At 33.8% G+C, this 18,966-nt stretch overlaps 1 protein-coding gene across 1 annotated transcript in view; it reads right to left on the bottom strand.

Annotated features, from left to right (window-relative positions):
- Nucleotides 1-482: 482 nt before the first annotated feature.
- The window catches only part of GRB14 (growth factor receptor bound protein 14), a 63,799-nt gene continuing 45,315 nt past the window's right edge, over nucleotides 483-18,966 (bottom strand). Inside the window, exons 5-14 of the mRNA XM_042874404.1 lie at nucleotides 17,840-17,914; nucleotides 11,218-11,355; nucleotides 10,022-10,132; nucleotides 9,732-9,827; nucleotides 9,142-9,222; nucleotides 7,433-7,549; nucleotides 7,275-7,332; nucleotides 7,098-7,185; nucleotides 4,015-4,108; nucleotides 483-879 (exon numbers count right to left, since the gene is read on the bottom strand). Of these exons, the coding sequence (XP_042730338.1) occupies nucleotides 733-879; nucleotides 4,015-4,108; nucleotides 7,098-7,185; nucleotides 7,275-7,332; nucleotides 7,433-7,549; nucleotides 9,142-9,222; nucleotides 9,732-9,827; nucleotides 10,022-10,132; nucleotides 11,218-11,355; nucleotides 17,840-17,914 (1,005 nt within the window). The 3' untranslated portion in view covers nucleotides 483-732. The remainder of the gene's footprint in view (nucleotides 880-4,014; nucleotides 4,109-7,097; nucleotides 7,186-7,274; nucleotides 7,333-7,432; nucleotides 7,550-9,141; nucleotides 9,223-9,731; nucleotides 9,828-10,021; nucleotides 10,133-11,217; nucleotides 11,356-17,839; nucleotides 17,915-18,966) is intronic.

An 18,966-nucleotide genomic window follows, 5' to 3' on the forward strand; every position in this document is an offset into this window, starting at 1 on the left:
ATTAACAGGGGTATATATGTTAGAGACTGTAGGTGTACCTCTTTATGCATATTTATACACGTCACCACCAAGGAAAAAATGTTCCATCTTTGTATAAACGTGTCAATGTAGTCATTAGGTTGGACAAAAATAATTTTTAAATAATAGCACAATTGAATACAGCCAACCAGTTATAAGTAATTTTAATGATTTTTTGCTTTTTGAATGATAATCCTCAAAGTAGAATTCAAAAATATAATGCAAAATATTTACTCATTTTATTTACAAGTAAAATGTGCAGTTCAGCTTATCCTTACCACAGTAAATTTTCTTTTTCTACGTGATGAATAGAAACTATAAGAAACATTTGAAAAGACAAAAAAAAAAAACCCCTAAGAACAAAGAACTTCTCTTCAGTTATATTTTGGTAGAAGGTACACAATATAATTAAAACAAACAAACAAACAAACAAAAAAAAAAAAAAAAAACTTTTACATTGGGAAAAAAGAAAAAAAGTCTGAGACAACACTAAAGAATTACATAGGAAATAATATATTTTAAAACCGTGGAGTTATTTTGCTTTGACAATCACAAAGTTCTTATCTATATTGAATGTACTTTACACTTTTTGGTAGCTAAAACTTTGAATCTTTAAATGTAACATTTTTACCCTTCTGACTACACAAACTGCCTTGAGGAGAAAAAGTATTCTGGTATCTTCCCTTTCCTTTGATGAAGCAACAGATGCTTTGGTTAAAGAGGAATTCGCGCACAATAGTGTTTTAACTTGCAAGGTAGCACTCCTTTATTAAGTTGGTAGAATTCCACTAGCTGGATGAGATCTGTAAATCTGGTATGACCATCATCAAGGGTATAGAACAGCTTCCCATCATCTTCCAACTGTAAAAATGGAAAAACAAAATGGAATCAAATCCTCTTTTGATATGGTATTTCTTCATGATTAAAGTACTTGTTTGAGAAGTCTTCTTGTAGACCAATTCATTATTTTACAGCTATGGAAAGAAGGAAAAATGAAAGAGATCATTGACAAAAAGATCAAGAGCAACAAAAATAATGTATTCTTTAACTTTTCTTCTAAGATAGATCCACGCCTAAAAGCAAAGAATAGTTTAATAAGCATCAGAATACTCGCTTTGAATTGATAATATTATTTTATGCCTTTGCTTTGGAGTGATAGAATTAATATACATACAGTTTTCACAACAAACCAAGTTTCAACTTCCTAATACTTTTCAACCTTATCTCCATTCAGAAAGAATACTATTGACATTCAAAATCTTCAACGTTTAAAATCTGTATTTCCCTATACCAGCTAACTGAACATTAGCTCTCGCAAAATTTGCATTGCACTGCTGAATGTATAAATATAAATATAATTGTGGAGGTTGGCGGTCCTGCCTGTGGGGGGAGGGTTGGAGATTCATGATCCTTGAGGTCCCTTCCAACCCTGGCCATTCTGTGATTGTGTGATATATTTTCTCAATGTTTCCTCATAAGCTGATATATCTAATATCAAGAAGCTTCAGTGTGATAGTGACTAATTAGCATTAATGTAAATAAGGAAGAGAGTAAAGAAGATTTTTAAAAGGGAAAGTAATATTTTACAAGATTGAGAGAGTAATGAAAAGAGCTTTCTGAACTACGGCTAGTGCAGAGCAATATTTGCCGTACTACAGAAAGACGCAACTATCCTATTTGAGAACAGTGGGAGAAAACGTACTTATCTCTTACCTGCAACTAAGTTTTCTCATTTGAAGCAGCTGTTGAGCTGTTTTGCGATTCCTGATTATTCTACTCCTTTCTACCAAATCTGGAAGTAGTTCGCAATTTCTCTATTCTCAAACTTTGATCAATTTAGTTCCGACTCTGCTTGTTAAGAAATTATGACTGGGCGCATATATATAAATTCCTGTGTTCCAGGCAAAACCATAAAATGGATTATCATACACTGAACTTCCCTTATCGTGGTATTTTTCTGCCAACACACTGAAGACAAGGAAGAGTTGACATTTCAGATGTGTGTTGTCCAGGACGTCATTTTTAGGCTTTTTTTCCCTCCTCCAAATTATACCCCAAACCTAACGTTAATTTCTACATCTCTGAAGAAAGCAATCAGCATTTTTTCAAAATAAAAACTCATACTGAATTTATGTTGCCCAGGAACCTAACATTTTCTGCAAGCTAGGAAGGCTGCAATGAGAGAGTATTTATTAGAAAAGGACACTCCTGGAAATAGATACAAATCTTCCTCAACACGGACTACAGAATAGCTCATTTCAGGTTAAACTAAACTGAAATGAATTTCTATCATCTTGGAGTATTAGGACTGAGGAATACATTGAACATAACAAATACTCTAATTTTCACAGTATTCGATTCCAAACATTTCCCCCAAAAATTCATTTTGAACTATTTACAATCAATTCCCTGCCACCCTCCTGCAATACTTGTTGCACATTACTAATGTTAATATGATGTAGATGTTAATGCAGGGAAAACTTGAACTCACGGGATATACGTCCTATCCAGGGTAATTTTAGTCTTAATTAAGCTAAAATCTAAGAAAAAAAATACATTTAGAGACTGCTGTTTGTGGTAGCTTCCTGCCACATCTGCTCTTCGAGAAAAGAATATCTGTTTCCTGATAAGAAAAAGTGGTATCTTGAACTTGAGAGTTAAATGACATCTCAATGAAGTAGTGTCATACAGTATTTGTACAGAGTTCAGAAGGGTTTTTAAACCACACAACAGTTATCCTAAAGTAAATACTAGAAGCAATCATAGTCAATAGAAACAGAGACCTTAAACCTGGGATTCTGATCACTGAGTATATGCTGATGCTCACACAGGAACCAGGATATAGACATCACCTTTGGAGGAAGGGTTCTTGCACTATTTGTAATTAACACAACAAAAATCCCAATCAACTGCATTTTAGCAGATACTGATTCCCTCCTTTTCTCTTTCAAATAATGCTTCAGTCTTATTTTACAGGATTTCTTTTTTTGGGGGGAGGAGGTGGATATGAGGTACAATCCCTAGGTAAGGCATACAGAAATTTTCTGAATGATCATATTTGATCACCAGATCAGGAGAAAAAAAAAAAAACACAACACAAAACACTACACCGATTTCCACTGAGAAAAAGCAGAATCTTCCAGAAATTAGTTTAGTTTAGTAGGAGGAAATGTGTAAGCTAGAATATTATTTGGTCTGGAAGAAAGGCTCTTGCCAAGATAGAAGAAAAGCTGCAAGTATTCTCAATTATGTCAAGCATCTGTGGCTAAAATAGATAATGTTAAAAGGCTTCTCATCCTAACAGATGCAGTCTGAAAAAAAAAAAAAAAAGAAAAAAAAAAGGAAACCTCCATTATAAACCTCCTCAAGATGAAGTGGGATGAAGTGGAAAGGATGGGGAAGACTGTCCATTCAGACAGAATTGGATATCTTCAGTGAAAACTGATTGTAAGTCACTAGACAAAGTAAGCAACATTTTTTGTTAAAACTGTCCTCCCTAAGAGTAAATGGACGTAATTATACTACAGTAACATGAATCATGAAAAGAGGAGATTAGAAAAAATTTTTTTCGTAATAATCAAATATTTAGACAGATGAGGCAGCAATACATATACATATAGGCCAAAGGAATCTACCCAAATGAATGACTGAGAAGAAAAGTCATTATGATCTTTATTAAAATACAGTCTTCATGCAATCACAGCTGCTTCTAATACAGCTCAAATAGATTTGTGCATTTTTCTAAGATATTTATTAGGTAAACCAAAATGTAGGATTACATAATAATAGTCATGATTTATAACAAATCAACTGCAAAGGCCATAAATTTTCAACTCTAGAATATTTATGATTCAGGTGATACAGCTGGATACAGCTGTTACGTTTAGTATATTCAATATCTACTTTAAAGCAGCAAAATGGAGGAAAAAAAAAATAGCACAATTATTTGATTGTATTGGTTTATAACTGTAAATGGAAACTGAAAATTTTACTTACTGGTACAATTTGAAAATGCTTTATTTTTAATCCATGACTCAATGACAGTACAAATGTTCTGGGATTACTTTGGCTATCACGTACCAAGAACACCCTAAAAAAGATTGAAAATTTTCAGATTAAGATTACTCTGAAGCTTTGTTAAACATCCTCTAAAATTATTGTAGTTTTGAAACAGCAAACACTGTGAGAAGCAGAAATAATCTTAATTACAAAAATGCTTTTAATCAGTATTCCTTTGAAAAAGTATCACTGAAAATACTTTTTCTTAAATTCTTTTTCACCTTGAATATTGTGTGCATGAATAATATGCATGAATGACACTGCAGGCATTTGTTTTTACACTGCATAGAATTACAGTGCAACTCTGCAGACAGAAAAACACCCTCAAAGTTAGTGCTTTGAACAAAATTTTTCCTTGGACTCTGACAGTTACCTAAATCTCAAACTTTAAAAGGAAAATTTGAAAGGTTACTATTCAACAGGAAGTCTATGGAAAAGGTAATGCAAGACTTACTAAAATGATTTTCACCTTACCCATACTCATAAATGCACACTCATATCTGTACACTGCCAAAATTCCCAATTCACAGTCTATTTTATAGCACCGTTGTTGAAATCACAACACTCTCAATGGCCAACAGTGTCACTGCAACTAGTTATTTGATTTCAGACAGATTGTATACATAGTTTTGCCATAACCTTGTAGAGTAATCTGGTGCAGATAAAGGATGAATATAATCTCACTGGACTGTAGAGTTTGCACTACCAGTAGAGACGAACAGTTTGGTGGGCAGAGGGAAATACCTGGGTTCACAGCTTTGTAGCAGAGTTTGAACTGCCTGTACTATGCAGGTCTGGAGTAAATATAGCTAACAAATGTACCAAAGAAGAGAAATGAAGGGACAGTCACAGGAGCAACCATTCTCATTTTTCAGGAGGCAAAAGAAACAGGCAACGTAGACCTGCAGATGTCAGACAAGTGAGAGCTAACCACCCACTTTTTCCCAACCATGTATCAGAAATGGGAGCACAACTGTATGAAAAGAAGGGATTTCAGAAGAAAAAAGCAGACAGCAAAAACTTTCAGTACACTTTCACAGGATAACAACTTGTATCCAAATTTCTGAGTACTACCATTTTAATTCTAAATATTTTATGACTTCTGTTTTTACAACAAAGGTAAGAAAATACATCAAATTAAGAAATTTTGAGTTCATAATGATTAACATTTCTATCAAATTCAGACTAATTCAGAACGCTGATACTAATTCAGTTATGAAAGAGGGATAATTGCCAACCCACCATACAAAGGTAAGATAACGATTAATATTTCTCAATACTTTCAGGCTCTCCTAATAAGCTCTTTCTCACCATCTAGTGGCTTTTCACCCCTTTTCAGGACATCAATTTTATTTACTTAGTTATTTTTACAAAGCATAATTTCAATCTTCCATGTGTTTGTCACTAAGAATTGGCTTTGTTTTTAATTCAGAAAAAAAAAAATGATAAGCATGTGCCATTTTCCGAATATCCAAATTGAGTTCTCTATATTAAAATACCATGATTCACATCAAACACTATACAAAGTAATCACGAAACGTATGAAAAAATGCAGATGGATTAGGATTTTTGCTGTCATTTTGTTTGTTGGAATAGGAAAGATGTGAACATTTTTCCCCTTCACATAAAAAGGTCTTTACTCTTTCCTAACTCTACAAAAACTAACCTATTTTAGTTGAAGAAACTTTTAATAAGATCACTTTATTATGAAGAAAGGGCTGTAGTTCACATAAGCTTAAAAATATTGGTTGGAGTTTTTTAAATGTGCTGGATGACTCCAAAAACATTCTCAAAAATATAAAAGGAATTTTCTGAATGACCAATTGCATTTTGTCGTGGGCCTTTTGGAAATGCTATTATCCCACTCATCTATTGAGGGCTGATCAGTTTGCAATCCTGTCAACCACTTATCACTGAAAAGACTTTAAATGTAAAGGGGTAAAGTTCAAAATCTGCAATGCTGCTAAATAAATGCCTTAAGGAATGTTTCTTCTACATCTGAAGAGTAGGTCCAAAAGAATTAAGGTGGGCCATAAAGGAATATGATTTTTGCAGTCTGTAACTGTCATTTATTTATTTCAAATACTGAAATCTTTATTCCTTTCTACAATAGTCCTTTCACCTTCTCTTAGCCACATAAACAGTCTATTTGTTGGTATATATGGTATATGTCACTGCTTGGAATCAGTTTTATCTTTTAAGCACCTTAAAAGGTTCAACTTGAATACTTTTTTCCAGCATACACTGCAGCGCATTTATGTCTTCATTGTAGTTCATGAGTATGTACGCCAGGTTAGGACCGCTCACACCACTATGTTATAATCAATTCTAAACAGACCACTCAGGATTATCACTCTCACCAAAATCACAGGGCTTATCTGCAAATAGCTCCAAGAATGTTTCATTCACTCACTGAATGAATGAGGCCCAATTTTACACGGGAGTGCAAAATGTACACAGGAGTAGGAATAAAAATACAGAAATGAAAAATATCAGGATTTAATAATGAAATATATATTCTTTCATTTTTCTCTGAATGAATATTTAAATGAGAGAAAAATAGAAGTGATTAGCCCTACCCTAATATTTATTATTTAACATTAAGGGATAGCAGGATCTTTACTCAATGGCTATCCCTACATAGTTCATTTTGGAATAACGTTAGGCAGTTTTCTGAGTTTCCTTCACTCTTTCATCACTAATAAGAGATACAAAAGACACCAGTGCCAAAGTTGATAGGTCACATAGAATATTGTGCAAATACACAGCTCAGATGCTTGGCTCTGAGAGAACACAAGTAATCTGTCAGTGACAGAACTGAAGTGTTAGATCACCACTTTAATGCTTCCAAAAGACATAAAATAGAAACCAACTGATCCCCAGATAGCCCTATATAAAAGAATTTTTATTTCTATTAGGTAAGTGCAAAATCTTTCTTCCTCCATCTCCCTCCTACAATAAAAAGTAGAATTGTTGGCTAGAAATATGTCTCAGAAGAGTTATTTAAAGAATTAGCTTACCCATCTACAAGCCCATGCTGTAAAATAAGTCTCTGAGCTTCATCTCTAGAGATTTTGTGATGAAACCATGACTGAGATCTGTGAATAGCTGTAGAAATAAAGATATTTTTTAAATATATGTTGCCTTTATTGAAACAACTGCTGCATTTTTTCTGTAATGAAATAATTCACACATACCCATGTTAGACATGGCAATAGGACTACAATGTGAGTTCAGTCGTAGGCACCCTCTTCTCTGTGTGAGAGAGAATTAAAAATGATTTCAATACCTTCTTGTTAAAAAAAATAAATTAAAATCAGAAACAGTATTCTGATTAAAACAAAGCTGTTTATACCCGCCAGGCTAATCCTTCTTCAACTGCAACTGAAAGTGCTTCCATTGGATTTTCTATAATTCTGCTTCTGTGTCCTGAGAAATCCATTGCAACTAAAGAATTTTCAGAAATACTTCTCTGCAAAAGAGAAAAACAGATTTAGTTTGTTTCCCTATTTTATTATTTTAATTAATGATCCATGTTTTAAGACAGAGCTTCTGAGTAAGTGTTGTGTTTTATAAACAGTGTTTCAAGTATCTGCAATGTTTCCCACAACAGCAGAACTCATTATACTCCAGGTACACCTCTGTACGCTGCCACAAAACTAGATTTCACAGTCTGGCAGGGCAAACCATCTTATTTGCAGTACTGGGATAAATGATGAATACATACTTTTAACATAAATTCTACTTACACGTGTTAAGTAACTATTATTAAGTTGTCAAATACACGCAAGGAACTCAGCAAAAGTAAAATAACAGGGCAAAATAACAGAGTGCCTGACTGTGGGAGAGAAAAGGGAACTTCTTGCTGCTGGCATGGGTACAAATTAATGAGGACTGTGAAATCTGAAAATACTTTCTTTATGAAATATGTCCATCAGCTTGATCACTTAATTCTTGAGTTTATCAAATTTTCTCTTTAATTCACAAATTATAGTCAAGTATAAAAATTGTACCATGCTTGCTCCCGTTTATATATTTGGTTTTAAAATCTACATGAGCTATATTGCATGTGGCTGTGCAAGAGGAGACCAATCAGTAATGGCTTCCAGACCCATTATGAAAGTAGCAGCTGGCTATCATTAGCTTTTTGTAACAGACAGTATAAATACAGTCAGTATACTAAGTGTAATTTTGAAGCCATGCTTATCAGCAGTATTAGAAAACAGTATTTTTGTGAATCCCCATAAAGGCAAATATACATCTTAGGTGTTTTAACAGCAAGAACTACGTTAAAAGCTTCAAAAACAAACAAACAAAAAAAACTACCAACAAAACTGTCATAATGGACCCTGGCAACAAGCACTTTTTACACAATTTAAGCAATAAAAAGCACATAGTGCTACACATCACTCAAAAATAAATAAATAAATAAATAAATAAATGAAGTGACTGGGATAAGTAAGACAAGGTTATAAAAAGACAATCCAATCCCAAATTATCTGGCTGGGGAGACAGACATATCACCAGCCTACAGACTACTATTCCTCCAAAATCCAGTTTTGCCAAATTATGGTCTGAGCTCCAGGCAGTATTACCTCAGATTAAATCCAATTTAAATAAATAACCACTTGGGGAAAAAAAAAAAAAAAAAAAAAAAAAAAGACAAGTATTACCACATACTGAAAAAGTTTCTAAAGCTTTCTTATTCATCGTTTACAGTATGTGTAACCTTAAACACTTTATTCATTTTTAATGCATTTACAGTTCTGCTACTTTTTTAAAATCCTCTTCGACAGTGATAATAAGCCAATAAACTCCCCAAATACTGAATATTCTACAAAAGAGAAAAGCCTGCTAACTGATCTGAACTGTACAACTTGTATGAAATAAGTAAATTAATCAATTAGCTCTCTCATCTACCCTGATGCCCCTAAAGATTTCACACACTCAAAACACATGTAAAATTTGCAGGATCAGGTCACTAGTATAACTGACAAAAGTCACCTGAAAATAGCATGATTACAGAAACAATGCATTTACTCATGGAGCTACTGTGGGACATACCATAGGTGTCATACTCAAAGGGCTGCAGCCACTTCTACCCTGATATGGTTGTGTGTAATTCTGATACAGCTGCATCCCATACTAAAAACAGAAAACAATATAGTTAGCATTTTGAACCATAAACTGAGTAAACTTTCTTCCAGACATAAAAGGCAATGCTATGATTCCATGATTTTTTATCATTATAAAATAGGCACAAATGCTGTTAAGATAACGAAAAACACAACACTGTTTTTGCTTTAGTTTTTCTAAATGTACATTCTACATGAAATTCTGCTTATTTAATACACCAATTGACCTGTGCCTATTTTTTCCACAACAAACACATTTTAAAAACATCTCATGTATTCTTCTGGTTTTGTCTCCCATTACCAACAGTGTCTTTAAATTCAGCCAGGTTACAAGCGATATCATTCCCTCCCTTCAGTGATTCCAGTAATCTTGTCTGTCTGTTGAAAGTTCAGCTTTTGTTGTACAAAATTGATACTGCTATTGCATAGGAACCTATAATTGTTATTTCTCTACTTCACAGTATCAAAGTTTCACATAGTAAACTTAAGAAAGAAGTTAACTCCACACAGAAAAGTTACCTTAAACAACCTTATTGCTGTCATCCAGCAGGTCCTACTTTGTTCATCATCCGCACAGAGTTGTTTCAGGTCTCTGGTTCCTCCTGATTTGTTAGGCTAGAAGGCCACAGCACATTTTTTTTTTTAGCATTAATGCATATCTTGAAGATAATACCTGTTGAAATAAAAGCCACTAATTCTCCTATTTTATAATAGACAGCTGAACATTGTTTTCAAAAGCCTTAAAGAAACTTAAGCTTACCGAAAAACTGTGGCTTGCTTTAATATGTATCAGAATGATAAGCTTGTACCTTAAAGCAGAATCCATAGCTTGTTGGTGCTCCAGAAATCTTTTTGCCTGTCAAAGACATGTATATATCACTATTGCTGAATTCACAGAAAAACTGCAGATGCCTTGGCTCCTATAAAGAAGAGCAATGTAATACAGTTAGACTATATTCATCTAACCTCTCCAGGTAAGAAACTCAGAACAGCATAGTAGTTATCTTGTTCCAAAATAAGGACTTATATCTCAGTTTTAACGTGACACTGTCTCATGAAATCTAGAAAGACACAACTCAAAATTCACTTCCTAATGCAGAGAACAAATACCTTAAACTAATCAAAAAGTTCATTCTTCCAGAAAGAAAACACAAAGTGTAAAAGTTACTAGATATCTGGGAAAACATCTACTAGATTCAAATCACAGTAAGAGTAGAAGTTGGAAATTTTGAGAACAGTATTCATTTCAAGCACCAAAATAAAATCTACTTTCAGAATTTGAAAAAACAGCACACTGTAATAATTACCATTCAGTATTAGTTGTAGCTATTACCTCCATCATCCAAGATAAGTGTAATTAAGTCAAGCAAAAAAAAAAAAAAAAAAAACCAACCAAAAAAAGAATGAAAAAGACATTGTTGAGGGATGCAAAAGTAGCTCAATTAATACTCTCTGGTGGATAACACAGAAAATTCAGAACGGTGAAAAGCATGTGCCTTAAGTGGTCTGCACTAAAAGTGTCCCTCATCCTGTTTGACATAATCAGGCTTAATTTCTGCCATCAAAAGTTTGAACTAGCAAATGAAAACTGAACAATGATAAAAAAAATTTCACGACTCTAAAAATCTTCCCTTAAAATCCTTCTAAACATAGTTTTTTGTTTAATTTACACATTGAAGTATTGTGCTCAGCTTTCAGAGCATCTACTTACAGTCCAGAATTTTAACTATTATAAAACGATTTCACTGATTGGAAAAATGTTACCAGAACAAAATAAATTTAATAGAAAAAAAAAACCAACTATGTTTTCCTGATACAAAGCTTTTCCAATTCTGTATCTCAATCTCTCTTTCAAATTACAACAGATAAAATATAAAATGATTTCCTTTTTAATCACATTAAGTTAAAATTTAAATTTGAATAAATACTGCATTAAATGACAAATATATACAGATGTGCTCTAAATTGAGAGTTCTTCCTTCTGTTGTTTTTTTCCTTGCCTTACCTTAGATGTACCTTTAGTGGAAAAATAAAGGCCAGATCTTCTCAAAACAAAGTATAATTTTTTCCATGATTTCTTTCCCTGCTCTTTTGCATGTAAATAGCCATGAATCTCAGGATATGTGCTGGAGCTTAGGAACATCTGAAAGAAAATATCAGGCATGCATTTCTCTTTTTATCTGAAGTCTTCTTGCTATTTCATTAACATATTCAGGCAAGACTAAGAGGAATATATCGCTGAAGCCACTATTACACCATAGTAATTCAGTTATTGGATCTAACCTCATTAAGTGTACCTCTCATTTAAGACATACAGACTGTTACATAATTCCAAGGTATGAAAGGCAAGCTACATATTTATATGGAACATATGGTTTGAAATGAGAACATTAGTTACACAATATGTTAACTTCAGCAGCAAAACTAGTGTAAGAAGTTCTGATCCCATATCTCAGACCCTATTTTTATAAAACTGCAAATCAATGCTACCAACAGAAGGAAAAAATATGACAGCTCTCCTCACCCTCCCCTGCCTGTTACAGACCAGAAAAGGGAACTGATGTAAATTAGAATTAATTCAGCAAACAAAATATCTATATCACAAATCCACACACGTCGTGAGGATACTACTGTTTGCAAAAGAGGAGGAAACATAAGATCTCTGGAACATGTGTGATGCTGAAGTGGGTGCTTTAGTTGTACCAAGAGCCATACCAGGTATTTACTGCATTCAAGGTCATGTGGTGGAGAGTTTTTGGCTGAAAAAATCTGCATCAGGAACAAGATAGGAAGGGTTTAAAGTCTTAGGGGGATCAGCCCTTTGGCCTCCGAAACCACAGGTTTGCACCCTCACACATCCTTGATAAGTCAGAAGGATATGGATAGACAGAAGTTAACTGATTCACCGAGAGCAGCTAATTCATGCACTGTCTCTGCTCAAGACATTCACTGACTTCTGCTTAGCCATTTTAGCCAGACACTGTCAGAGAGCAATACAGGTGTCACATTGTGAAGACCAAGCACAGAATTCTATTCAATCTGCAAAAGCATTTACTAAATTTGTCAACAGTGTTAACTGTACTCTAATTCCATTTAACAGATTTAATTCTGTTCCTCTTTAGTCATTAAAACTAACCAAAATTATGACTCACACCCAAACATACTAACCTAGAACTTTTCAAATTCTATGTATGCAAAGGAATTCATATTATTACTACTCTCTTCAAGGAATTTTGACCCAAGCTGGCCTGTAGTAACATAAACAATATCTAGGTTTCAAGGACAACGGGCTTTCCTGCTGATATCTGCAGCTTTCCTTGTTGTGAGCTCTTCCTATCTGCTGCCACCTCCAGAAAATCTAAGCTGATGACACGAAGCAACAGATTTCCAGGCAAGAGCCTGGCTGGCACCAAACTGCAGCAAAATTATGAAGCAAATGTGATTTTGGAAGTACACCAAGTTTTTCACCACTGAATAATGGCATCCAAATCAAATAAACAAAGCTACTTTCATTTTTATTGTTTTCCTACCTTGCAGTAGATGCATGTCAGTACAACATGTACAACATCCCAAACTGATTAAATTCAGCTGTTATGAATGCAGTAATAAGGGCAGGTTGCATGTGACAGGGGAGCACCCAGAATATCTAGCCCACAACTGAGAATGCATTATGAGAGTTTCACCACTATTTGTATGAATAGTAAATTACAAGACTAGGTACATCCATCTACATGTGCTGCTGTCACATAGCCATGTACAAATATAGTTTAATCTATTTCATCCATACTGACAAGTAGGTCCTTCTCAGTGCTCCAACCTGTTAATTTTCCCAATTTCCCCATTTGCCATGTATTAACAAATTCAATGACTGTGAATACAAAACACTTTTTCAGAACAGCCTTTAACTCCATAACAAAATTCAAACTGAAATTTTAGGATATTCTAATATGGTCAATATATATAAAATCAAAAGAGCATCTCTTTAGGTTGTAGTATCTTTGCAGAAGAGAAAATGAGTGCTTTGCTCTCAGTCTGCATGAGCATCTTCCCCACAATTCCGGTCATAAGAGCTTCAAAACAGAAGCACCATCAGGAAAAACACATTTCTTATGCAGCAGGCCAGAGTGCAGGAATAATACAAATCTCAGCTTCAACAGTCACTTCTGTACCCGTGCTATCAGTGCTATCAAAGGTAGCAATATCGCTAGGAAAAAGGCAATTCTATATCCATCTTTCTTTCTAAGACAGTTGAAAACTGAGACAGAAAATGCCATTAACTGTAACAAGAAATGAGCGGAAAATTTATTTCAGAGTGAGAACTGAATATATTTGATAAATACATAAAACTAAACACAGTAGAAATCAAAGTCTTTTGATTTTTTTAATGGAAGCACATACAAGATTAAAGTCTATTATGAGAGAAATGGATTGCTGTTTATGCAGAAAAAAATCAAAATAGGCCAAAAATCTGGCAAGTCTTTCATGTAGGTAGAAGTTGTTAGGAGAGTTAAATGATGTTATGTTGCAGGCAAGTATTACTGGTTACTGGTTAGACTCTCACGCAGTGAAATATATAGTGTGGTATGTGGGGTGTGTCAAATGTCACCATGTCTTTCAGATACTAATATATGATAGCACCAAGGATTGGATTATTATTTGATTTGCTCTACGACCAACAAACTTAAAACCAACCTGAATAACAAACAAAACAAAATAAAGAAAAAAGAAAGCAAAACGAACAAAAACCAGTGGAACAGGAAAAACATTCCACTATCTCAAACGAATGCAGTAGCAAAAAATGCAAAAAATACTAGAAGTCACTTGAACATAATAAAGATCAAAAGCTGCATTCTTAATGACACAGCCTGTTTGTCTGCTTTTGGACACTGAATAATAATACCTTCAACTTTGTCAATGGAAGAATGGCTGCACTGGGGGAAGAGAACAATATTTACAGAAGTCTATGCTTCTCAAGCAGATACACACAATTTTGAGAGTTAAATAGAGAAGCTGTTATTTTCCTAAGGCTCTGTGAATTGTGATTTAATTTGATGACTGATTTCTTCAAAAATGCAATGACTGTTGTCCATGACCTAGTCCAAGGCTATTGGGAATGCACAGGATTTTCCTCTGAGCATGCTAATAAATGTGAGGGTCGCTAAGTAAGGAACTGATACTGATGTGCATTATTGCCTCCTTTAAACTTCAGTCATTCTGAGGGGTTTAGACTGGGAGAAAGGCCAGCAAAGCACAGTGTGGAAGATGGTGAAAGGGAATGTGCAGATTAGAATATGTCTGGAAACTGATAAAAGACTGTAATTCATTGCAGAGGTCTTCCAGTGTGAAAACTGTACCAGAGTCAGAAAAAAAATGATCAGGAAAAGAGGGACATGCTGCAGCAAAGGGCTTAAAAAAAAAATGCTTGGATCTTAAACCCATGAAGACAAAGAAACAACTAAGAATATGGAGAATGAGATGGAAATAGAGAAAGAATAAGAGGAAAGGGCAAAAGGGGAAGACCGTATTGGTAATTCTAACTTTCGTGAAATTCTGAGCATTTGCTTTTGTAATTCTGTTCTGTCTTTAATTTAATTTTTCCATATGTAACATTCACATTTTACATTTGTTCAGGAAACATACATGCTACTTTCTCTAATATATTCTACACCATGTGAAAGTTTTTTTTTTCATTGCCCTGGAAGATGGCTTGGACAGCTGCTATCTACAATAACTCTCTAATGTACTTACATTATGCACAAAAAGCTATTAGAAAGAAGTAATGAAATTGGTCAATATGAGTCTTGAACTCCGAACTTCAAGTCTAACTACAGAACTTGAATAACAATCACATGTATTCAACAATCAAGAAGGAAGCAATAGGTCTATTCTTAAAGTAAACGTAGAAGAAAAGCCACAAATGCTCCAGTAACTACAACCTTCCATAATGAAGTTGTGCCATCACTGCATTTAAATGCGACTGACATCCTGCATGGCGAAAAAAATGGTAAAAATTGAAGATATTTAAAAGTACAAAATTGGAGAAATTTTACTCTCAAAAGAAATGTATAATTTTGGTCCCATAAAATAATTTCAGAAGAAATTTATTCACTTCAGTGAGGTTAGAATTTCAGCTAAGAATGAAGAACTCAGTCCTGTCAACACTATCTATGTTCTGCTGTCTATTCATTAGGAATTCTGTCTTGAATAAGAATCTGAAAGGATCTTATATATCTCAATGCACATCCAAGAGCTGCTCCAAGAAGCAGACCACATTTTAAACAAGCCACAAGTCCTATTTAAAATTACATGCAACAAGTTTCACATCTAATTAAACCAAGTAAATGAATTTATTGCCCACTTACGAGAGTTACTAATTCTCACACAAAACATAAAATCTCAACACATAAAAATAACAGAATATTCCATTGTCAGTGATTAACATCTACATATTGCTCTGATTTTTATTTTAAGGCATCCTACTTGCAAAAATAACTTAATACGTATTCCAAAGAACCTAAAGCAGCTACAACTAGACACATGCATATGGTACGGTCACACACTAAGCAATATAATCACATACTTCTTTACTTTTTAAGGCTAAAGATCTTTATAGTCAAGATTAAAGCCCCGCCTTGTTACACATAGATATTTGGCATACTTCGGAACTAGTGATCTTATTTAGCACATGCTAAATAGAGAGGAGGCAGGTAGACATTTTGCTTTTTTTTTTTTTAACGCCATTTAGATATTCTGATTTAAAGTCATGAGACAAAAATACTTCCACTTTTGCTTTCAACGAAAGTCAAGAAAATCATACTTGAAAAACATTTTACTTGCTTACAGGTCAATCCACAAAAAGCTATAAAAGTATCAGAAGTGATTTTTTAATCATTTGTAAGCATTGATTTGTTAAGATTAATGTCTCTCTTGATACCTGACCAAGCACATCACAAATAATAATGCAGGACCATTAACTTGTCTTAATGATAGTTTCCAAGGAAATAGCAACCCACTGTAAACTATCAACTGAAGAGCTCTGCTGAAACAAGCATGGCAGCTACAAATCTGAGTATTTATGTCTACTAAGTTTTGTTAGCCCAAATGCAATTAAACACACAATACAACATAAAATAGCAACAGATAATGGACCACAAGAAATTTGTCAAACTTAACAAAATTGGATATAACTATATGTATTCAGAACAATTCTCAATCTGATCCACAAGCCTTGCACATTTTCCATGTATCACAAATGTTCTGTGCTGAGGGCTGAAAGAGGTTCTGTGCGAAGGTATAAACGGCAAACAGCTTCATCTTAAAATACTCAAATATGAGGTTGTTTGCAAGCAAAAAAAATAAAATAAAAATTCTCACAATAAAGGGGACAAGATTCGATGACTAAATTAAATACTTGCCTTACACTACATCATCCATTTGCTGTGTAAACAGAAAAAGTGAATCGATTTTTTATCAGATAAGCAGCATCTTTTGATGTTATAAAATTTGTATTTAAGTTCATAAAAATGATTTATGTAACAGTATGCATCAATTACATTTTATGTGGAACTCTTTAAACTACATTTGGGTATCTATTTGTTAGCATTCTCTTTTTATATATTAGTATATATAATATATATATAAATACAAAATATTTTGTATTAAATACATACATGCATACATTAATACATAAATAAGAGAATGCTAGCAAATAGATATATCTTAACAAACATATATATGAGGATATAACTACTTAGTATAGAAGAATGCCTTGAAATTTAGTTCTTTAATGTTTTTCATTTACTGGTAGAACGTACTGTATAGATGCACAAAAATATCTATTTCCATATTACTTTTAGTTCTACCTCAAAATATCTCTTCTTATGTTGCCTTTCCAATCATTCTTTATCCCCAAAACTCACACACAGGGTTGTTGTCTTAAGACCAGTGAAAGTTCTTCTATTAATTAAACTTCCTAGTGACAAGCAAACAAGAGTGATGTGTATGTTTCCACCTTTATTACTCATTTTTCCCCTCTTTCAGAAGTAAGATGATGATCCCTGATATGGTCATTCTGTGAAATTATTCCCACTGTAAATTAAAATCTTCTGTCCACTTAAAAGATGACTAACACTGAGTGACCTACCATTTTTTTTTGTAAGGTTACAGTAGCCTTCAAGCTAACAAATCATACTAGTCAGTCTAAATTTTCTACTCATTAAGTTCAACCATTTAACTCTTTTTTGTATCCATTTGTGTCACACTGCCAATTCCTCAGTATTCTAGTGTTGTGCTGCTGTATGTGATAATTATTTCAGCACTATAATCTTTCAAGAAAACTGTTTTACCTGAAAAACTCAACACAGGTCCTAACCATTTTTCTTTAACGCATTTTAGCCATTTTTGTGCTATCTGATTCTGAAAGAAGGTGCCAATTCTCAAGTATAGTCATATAATAACTGTCTGGAACATATACTCCATATTTCTTAAGGAAAATAAGTCATTAACTATGTTTTGAGTTACACAAAAGCTACCAACAGATCTTACAGTGACAAAGAGATATGCTCACCCAATATAGACAATTGTGAATTCCAAAATATAATTGTTCATCTCCTCCAAAGGTTACATACCTGTAATATCCCAGAGTGTTTTACAGCTGCATTGGTCTCACTTGAAAAAGATATCATATGATCAGGAAAAAAGCTCTGCAATGACAATAATTTGTATCAAAGTTTTGTAAAAATCAGTATTAAACTTTGTTTCTCTTATGGATGTTAAAAAAAAAAAAAAAAAAAAAAAAAGCTTACTTTAGTATCCTTCCTAAATTTGTGACAGCCTATGTATTATTTGCTGAGTAACTTAGAAATATGAGAAAAAGCAAGAGGATTTCACACAGCAGTACAAGTCATATTGCAGTACCTAGCCTTCAGTGTTCTTCTAGTAGTAACTTCTACTGCTGTTGACAAATAAGACTCACTAGGGGCTTCAACATGCTACAAAGTAGTGATACACACACCGACATGCTAGAAAACACTGTTTTCTATTATTTTTATTATACTAGAATCTTAGTAAAATATGTTATAACTCCTGCTAAGAGAGAACAAGTCCTTTCTTTTTTGGGGGGTTTTGTTTTGAATTATCTATTTGGAATTATATGAATAAGAATCAATACTGAAATGTGACTACACTAATATGGAAAGGTTAGAAATTCCACATTTAAGGAAGTGCCAATTTCATTATCAATGCAAGCACTAGTAGCAATTTATGGCACAGACCTGCAGGTGCTGAGGTTCAATATAACCATGTAGGTACGAACCTGAAGAGACTGACCATTACTAGTAGAGTTTTCTTGGACAGTTTTAAAGCTAACACTCCCTTGACCTCCCAGTGTGCACTGACTTTCACGTTTAATAAAGTTGAACAACTGCTAGGGTTAACTCACATTAACTCATTTCTAATAAATGCTACACTAGGTACCACAGCACTCAGAACAACTCAACAGGAATAGTAAAGGCTTCCATTAGGCACAGCTGCTGGACGTATTCACAGCTGCATGCTTGCCATGCTTCACAGCAGGTTCTGTTCACTGGTACGCACATATTTACTCTTTGAAAGCTTCTCTAACTGTACACTAACTCAAGCTTAGAATTTTTCACTAGTACAGTGGTACCTGTTTGACATGGAAATACATGATTTGTCCAGAGAAACACCCATGGAACAAGAAAATACCCTCAAATCTCTTCTACATTTTGCCACG

This window comes from Lagopus leucura, unplaced genomic scaffold (genome assembly GCF_019238085.1).
Source record: "Lagopus leucura isolate 7727_CA_CO unplaced genomic scaffold, USGS_WTPT01 Super-Scaffold_100012, whole genome shotgun sequence".
NCBI lineage: Eukaryota > Metazoa > Chordata > Aves > Galliformes > Phasianidae > Lagopus > Lagopus leucura.